Source organism: Diabrotica undecimpunctata, chromosome 6 (genome assembly GCF_040954645.1).
Source record: "Diabrotica undecimpunctata isolate CICGRU chromosome 6, icDiaUnde3, whole genome shotgun sequence".
NCBI classification, from domain to species: Eukaryota; Metazoa; Arthropoda; class Insecta; order Coleoptera; family Chrysomelidae; genus Diabrotica; species Diabrotica undecimpunctata.
In genome coordinates this window covers 75,973,915-75,981,545 of record NC_092808.1, presented here as the reverse complement: position 1 = coordinate 75,981,545, position 7,631 = coordinate 75,973,915, and the positions used below count along the sequence as shown (strand labels likewise).

Sequence of the window (7,631 nt, the reverse complement as noted above, 5' to 3'; positions counted from 1 at the left end):
CTGATTTCGTCTACCCACCTAACTCTTGGTCTTCCTCGTTTGTTTTTCCCTTGCATTCTCGTTTCAAACACTCGTTTTGTTAATCTTTCATTCGACATTCTACACACGTGTCCGAACCATCTTAGTTGCCCCTCTACTATTTTTTCGTTTATTGGTTCTAGTTTTAGGTTTTGTCTGATTGTTTCGTTTCGTATTTTGTCTGTCCTCTTTCTGTTTGCTATTTTCCTCAGGAACCTCATTTCCATAGCATTGACTCGAGATTTTTGTCTCCCAGTCAATGTCCATGACTCGCTATTATACATGATTGTAGGTCTAACTACTGATTTAACGACTGCCGTTTTTACCTTCTCCGGTATTTCTTTTTTTCCCAAAAATGTTGTTTTCATAGTGTTAAATAAGCTTCCTGTTCGTCCCATTCTCTCATTTATTTCCATGTCTTGTTTACCGTTTGATTCAATTATTGCTCCTAGGTATTTAAAATGTTCCACTTGTTCTAGTTGTTTTCCGTTTAATTGTATTGCGTGTGTCTTTCTCTTATTTGAAATTATCATTGTTTTTGTTTTCTCTGTATTTATTTTCATATTTATGTTTGACAGTTCTTCTTCTAGGATTTCAAGGTTGTTCTGAAGGTCTTCTCTGTTTTCTGCTATCAAAACCATGTCGTCTGCGAATAGAAGCTCTGATAGTTGAGTCTGTTTCATTTGCCAGTATCCTAATATTAGTTTTCTCATTCTTCTCTTGGCTTTCTTTATTGCTGTATCCAGTACCACTGAGAACAGCAGTGGGCTCAACACGCATCCCTGTTTGAGGCCTTGACTTGTAGTAAATTCTTCGGATTCCTCGTTGTTGGTTCTCACCGTATTTGTATTATTATTGTACATATCCTTTATTACATCAATTGTTATTCTGTCAACTCCTCTTTCCTTTAATGTCCTCCATACGTCCTTTCTTTGTATTCTGTCAAACGCCTTTTCCAGATCAATAAAGCATATATGTATTTCTCTATTTTTATTGATTACTTTCTCACTTATTTGTCTTATTGTGAATATGTGGTCTTGCGTGCTTCTGTCCTTCCTGAATCCACATTGTGTATCTTCCATAGTTGGTTCTATTTGGGTTTTTATTCTTGTTTCTATTATTCTTGCGAATACCTTCCCAGGAATACTTGATATAGTAATACCTCGGTAATTATTACAGTTTCTCTTGTCGCCCTTTTTGTGTATTGGTAGTATAATGTCTTTCTTCCAGTCCTGTGGTATTTCTGCTCTTTTTATGATATCATTCATTAGTTCTTTCATGCTGTCCACTCCCTCTATTCCCATGAATTTTATCATTTCCGGGGTGATATCATCCTTGCCTGGTGCTTTGCCTAATTTAACTCTTTCAATTGCCTTTTCTAGTTCCTCTGTTGTTATGGGTTCTACTTTTTGTTCTTCATTAATTTCTTCTGTTGTTCTTCATTAATCATTCATTATTATTTCTGTATTTTAGTACATAGGTTGCTCTTCACTTAAGTACCTTGTGATACACGACATTTTTTGTTTTATTATCAGGCGCAAAAACAAACAACGCAGATGGTCTTCCGACCCGTGAACATGCCACGTATAATTGACCATGGGAAAAACATGAATGTTCTAGATTTAAACCACAAACTTTTAAGGATTGGCCTTGTGATTTGTTAATGGTCATGGCAAATGCAATACGTATCGGAAATTGAAGTCTTTTAAATTCAAACGGCATATCGGTTGGGATCATCGGGATCCTCAGAATGAGAACTTCCTCACCTTTGAATTTTCCTATCATTATCGTAGCGTAAATTACATTGTTCATCAATTTACTAACCACCAAACGCGTACCGTTGCACAGTTTTGGTTGGTTTATGTTTCGAAGCATGATTACTACGGAGCCAACCTTTAGGCGTAAATTGTGCGGTGGTAAGCCAGGCACGTCCAAAGAGTTTAAAAATTCAATTGGATAGTTGGTGGCTTCATCTTCATTTGTGACGCAGTCAATAGATTTGAATGAATGCATTGTTCCAATGATCTTATTTTGAATTATGTAGTTCAGGTCATCTACATCTTTATTCTTAGCCGCTAAAATTGCTCGCTCACTCAACCATTCATTATTTTTGTAGTTAGAAATAATATTTGGAAATACATTGTTGATAAGTTCGTCTTTTGATGAGATAAAATTACAGAAATTATTTGGAAATGATATTAATCCGCTCGATTCATCGACAGGTACTTGACCATTACCGATAGTCAGCAATTGCTCCGAGAAATCTTCAGCAGATGTATCATTAAGCAATGTAACTCTCATGTTTGTTGTCAGCTGCAGTTTCTTCACATAGCGCCATAGATTTGACGATTTGAGGCAAGCGTTTATTTCATCGGCAGCCGTAGATCTTGGAATTACTGGCAGTATTTGGCGGAAATCGCCAGACAGTAAAATCATTGCTCCTCCAAAACATCTCGAGTCATTGCGTAAATCTTTTAATGTTCGGTTAAGTGCTTCTAATGCACGTTTATGCGCCATTGTGCATTCGTCCCAGATGATGATTTTCGATGCCGCTAAAACTTTGACCATTGCTGAGTGTTTTGCAATATTACACGTTGGTTCTTCAATAGTTTGAAGATTTAACGGTAATTTGAATGCTGAATGAGCCGTACGGCATCCTTCTAACAATGTGGCTGCTATTCCAGAAGAAGCAACTGCAACCGCTATGTTGGATCTCGCCCGAACAGTTGCTAAAACTAATGACATAAGGAATGTCTTGCCAGTTCCACCATCATAAACTTCCTTTTGTTGGTAATTCAACAGGGGTACATTCTTTTGAACTACTAAATCTAATTCCTGGTGATCATATTCACGTTCCCGTTCCAATTCTCGATTAAATGCGTCATTCATTTCACGATTTGGCGCTGGCATTCCTAACCTGATTAATAAATTACCGCACATGAGGTAACACATATCTTCGATCAAGAGTAAAGCACGATTATGTATCTCCTCATTCATCTCAATATCGTGATTTCTGGAACTGACACGACTTTGATGTAAAATATCTTCTGACATACTATCCTTGTATTTGTGCCACATGTTACATGGGTTTGATGGAAAACATGTCGAAATTATGATAGCGAATAATGTGCGTATCTGACTTGGAGATGCAGAGATAATGGCTTCAGCGATTGTCGTATCCCAATGGGTATCGTTTTCTAATAAGTTCAATTCTTCACATGCAGCACGATATGTTGGGAATATTACACCATTAACAGTTCGTAGTGTCTCAAATGAAGTTGGCCGACGCACATTTACCAGCAACAACCGCAAATAGAAACATTCATCATTCTTTGGATGAACTGTATACATACGTCCAAGAGCATCAGTAGAACGCACATCTGCATACCCAGGAACCGCATCACCTTGCTTCCGTCTTTGAAAATTCTTGGATGAAGCATTCCAAGTATAATAACGTGGCATCTCCGAGTAAAGCAAAGTTCGTGCAAACTGATCGCTTTGGCAGATTGCAAAAAAACTGGTCAATGTAGTTGCTGGAGGTGTTTCAGCACGTTGCGTAGCATTCGAAGCCGTGAAATATACTCGTTGACCATTCTCCAGATGCACCGCCAAATGTATAACAGTAGGATGACGTTCGTGAATTGGAAATGCGAATATACGCCAAATCGCTTCATTACAGTTCACATAACGACCAACTTGATAGCGTGAAATTTCATCGTTGGTATTTGAGGATTGCAATCCAAAAACCGCCATATCACTGCCTTTCGTGACATATTTGCAAATATATTTTATGGACTTAACTGAATTGCAGTATTCAACGTTGCAATGTGTCTTGAACGTTTTAGAAATAAGTGGCGAATATGGAACAATCCAACTGTTGTCGACAACGAAATCCATTCTTTTCACTTTCGTTGTGACAGTTCGACCGTTGTCATCTGGTGATCGACGCCGATACAGCGGATACCCATCGTTGCCAGTGACAGTCTGCGCCGTTAATTTCCGTGGATATCGTTTAGAGCACTTTCCATCGACCATGCAAGGTGATTGGGGATTGATGGCACCACACGGTCCATGAATCATATTAGTAGTAACAACATCATGTAGGTCTGGATCGACTTCATGATCAGGAATCTCGGCACATATGATATCATCTATTTGGTCAGGCTGAATTCTTTCCACTAACCAAATAAGAATGTGTGCGTGCGGCAGGCCTCGCTTTTGCCATTCGATTGAATACATCCAGCATCGAGTATCTCCAAAGACGCGTTGTTTAACAATAAAGTTCATCAGGGACCGAATTTTTTGCCTGAATATACGTCTATCATTTGATGTTTGTCCGGGAAGCAGCAATTGAGTAATTTCTATCCATTTTGGATTACAGGTAAAAGTAATAAAGAGATCTGGCCGGCCGTAATGACGAACATATGTCATTGCATCTTGTGCATATTCATGCATATGACGTGGGCTACCAATGTACGTCGCCGGCAGAATAGTTAATCGACCAATATTAGCTGCATTTCCTTCAGTACTAACTGCATCACGTAAATGGATGTACTCCTCAGAACGCAGTTTGGCTTGGTTCAACCTAATAAATGTTAAACGTTCCGTTTCTATTTTTACATACATGTCAACGCAATACTGCTGAAACAATCGACGAAACCGCAGCAAATAGTTGTCAGCATTTTGACGAATCATCAAACGATATGCATAATAGTTCATTGAGCTAACTTTCTTTGTAGTTTCTTCACCTGAAATTAAAAATTTCATAATTAACCATTTCAAAGACAAACAATACAGACATTAACCATTATTAAGATACTGATACTTTACCATTCAATGGATTTATATATATATATATATATATATATATATATTATATATATATATATATATATATATATATATATATATATATATATATATATATATATATATATATTTAGGGATTCTACAGTATTCACTGCCTTCCCTCGCTCAACCGTTTCCATCTCTTTCTGTTGTTCCATTCTCCATCGTTCAGTCCTCTCTTACTCATGGCGTCGTCTACTTCGTTCCTCCAGGATTTTCGGGGTCGTCCTCTTTTCCTCCTTCCTATGGGGCTCCATTCGGTTATTTTCTTTATCCATCTGCTGTCGCTAGTTCTTCTTACATGTCCATACCACTTTAGTCTTTTTTGTTCTATATATGTTAGTATGTCTGTTTCTATTGATGTTCTTTGCTTTATTTCGTCATTACTTCTCCTATCCATTCTTGTTACTCTGCAGCATCTTCGCAGGCATTCCATCTCTGTTGCTACTATCTTACTGCTGGTTTTCTTGTTTATGATACAATTTTCAGCCCCATATGTCATAATACTTCGCACTAATGTTTTATAAATCTGCGTTTTTGTCTTCATATTTAGGTGTCTATCCCACCATACTGAGTTAGTTCCGACAACTTAACTCAGTATGGATTTATCATTTTAATATTAAAATAATATCCATCTTCTCCTTGCCAAAACATCAGTGGGTATTGCAATGCGTCATATGATCGATGAGTTTCAGATATTTGTTGCATTTGCCCAGTATCGCGACGTGTAAGCACAATATCGCGTTTTTCCAATTGTTCACCAACAATCAGGATGGCAACTTCGTCTACTGTTGGAGCATTAAATGTGCGTTCGTGTGTTCCAGATGGTCGTTTATCTGCTTTGATGACAACTTTATAGTCATCATTTGGCATGCGCTCTAAAGCACTCTTAAACAACCTGACCAACGCATGATGTTTATCAAGCAGACACTGCAAGTCTTGAATAATTGCTCGCTTCATTCCTGCATTGATCCCTAGGCGTCGATCAAGTTGTTCTTCCATGTTGCCCATGAAATATATTTGTAAAAATTTATTCTGTGTATCTTCGAAAGGTGGTAATGATCCAATTCGATGGTGAATCTGTCCTTGTATCTACAAAATAAAAACCAGACAGTATTAACTGGGTTATAAACACTTTTTCTGTGGGAGAGTAGAGTTCAGTATTAGCAAATATAATACATACCAATAGATAAAGTAAGTTATTCTTTAACTACATTCTATGTAAGTACAAAAATAAATACCTTAAATGTCGGAATAAATCCTCCTTCTTCGATAATGTCTGCCCCAAATGACGTCATTTGGAAACAACTATTGTATTTTCGAGTATTTGCAAGAAAGTGGCGTGATTCTTGTGTTTCGCCACAAAGCAATGAATACAATGGCTCATGTGGCGGAGTCAACACTGGCAATTTCACTTTACCATTAAGGCAGCATAATCCAGGCGTTTCTCCGGAAAACTTTAATGGATCACAATACTCGCAAACAACGTCCATTTGCCCAATGCAAATGCTAGGATGCAAGCTGTAATCATTGCTGCAATCGTATCGAAATGCTGCTCGATTCAAATCAGCTAAATATCTTGTTCTGCGTCGCAAATTATCTATTTGTTGCCTTCTGTTGTTCGCTCGACGATTCTGCATTGCCAACCGAGCTGTTTCACGGGCTGCTTCACTTTGCTCTCGTAATTGAGAAGCACGAAGTCGAGCCATACTATCGCGGCGCTGTTCACGTGCAATTTCTTGTTCTTCTTCAGTACTTGCATTTGCAGTATTTTGTATTCTTCTTGCATTTCGGCTTTGTCGGGAAAGATTCGATCGTCTTGGTCGCGGCATTATTAATTAAACTTCACTTCAATTACGGCTTTGTCGGGAAAGATTCGATCGTCTTGGTCGCGGCATTATTAATTAAACTTCACTTCACTTCAATCCACTTGTTAATTATTTATTTAATAGAAATAGTTTTAATATTGATTTCTTAAAAATATCAAATTGTCATCCATACGTCATTACATAGCTGTCACTTTACGTCAATTACATAGCTGTCATTTGCGTTTTGTTATTCCAAGTCTGATTCTTTTTTGTTATACCACGTTTTATAGTGACTGACGTTTCATGTCAAGTCATACGGGAACGCTGTCGAACGGGATAAAAAGTATCCAATGTCCATCTCCTGGCTCTAAGCTACCTCCCTACCAATTTTTAGCCAAATCTGTTCTGCCGTTCTTGAGTTATAAGTGGTGTAACTAACACGACTTTCTTTTATATATATAGATATATATATATATATATATATATATATATATATATATATATATATATATATATATATATATATATATATATATATATATATATATATATATACATCTAGCGGTTAATGTAAGCTCCGTTCTAAAACGGTATTATACTAACTCCAGTAGAATATACACCGTGTATATTATTATCTGCGTAGCGCTTTATGTAGACTCCAAGCAACACGTAGGATTAAGTGAACTCTGTAATAGGTTAAAACACTTTTGGGATCCGTATGTATACCTTCGCGTACACAACTAAACTCTTGCGATGCTGCCAATAATTTGATTAGTCGTAGACTTCCAAATTTTACAGCAGGTACATTTTGGTACTTCAAATTTATTTAAATATCAATCAATTTAGTAATCGAGAAATTTCACAAATACTTGGTTAATGCAGTTAAATATTTTAGAGTGGTAACTTATATTACTTGCTTTAATTATTTTTAAACTTAAGTAGTGTCTATTATAAACG

The 7,631-nt window shown here is 37.0% G+C and overlaps 1 protein-coding gene across 1 annotated transcript; it reads right to left on the bottom strand.

Annotated features, from left to right (window-relative positions):
• Positions 1–1,506: 1,506 nt before the first annotated feature.
• On the bottom strand, positions 1,507–6,698 carry LOC140444459 (uncharacterized). Its single transcript, XM_072536215.1, has 3 exons — positions 6,108–6,698; positions 5,628–5,958; positions 1,507–4,766 (listed from the first exon to the last, which is right to left on the bottom strand). The coding sequence occupies exons 1-3, from the start codon at positions 6,696–6,698 to the stop codon at positions 1,507–1,509; spliced, it is 4,182 nt and encodes a 1,393-aa protein (XP_072392316.1).
• Positions 6,699–7,631: the final 933 nt, after the last annotated feature.

What these genes read in the sequence shown, in the direction of transcription:
- LOC140444459 (XM_072536215.1), bottom strand. Translation starts at nt 6,698, where the DNA reads ATGCCGCGACCAAGACGATCGAATCTTTCCCGACAAAGCCGAAATGCA. An exon ending in GATTTATTCCGACATTTAAG is followed by an intron (nt 5,959 to 6,107) that starts GTATTTATTTTT and finishes TTTATTTTGTAG; the next exon opens with ATACAAGGACAGATTCACCA. An exon ending in AGTTGCCATCCTGATTGTTG is followed by an intron (nt 4,767 to 5,627) that starts GTGAACAATTGG and finishes TTTTAATTTCAG; the next exon opens with GTGAAGAAACTACAAAGAAA.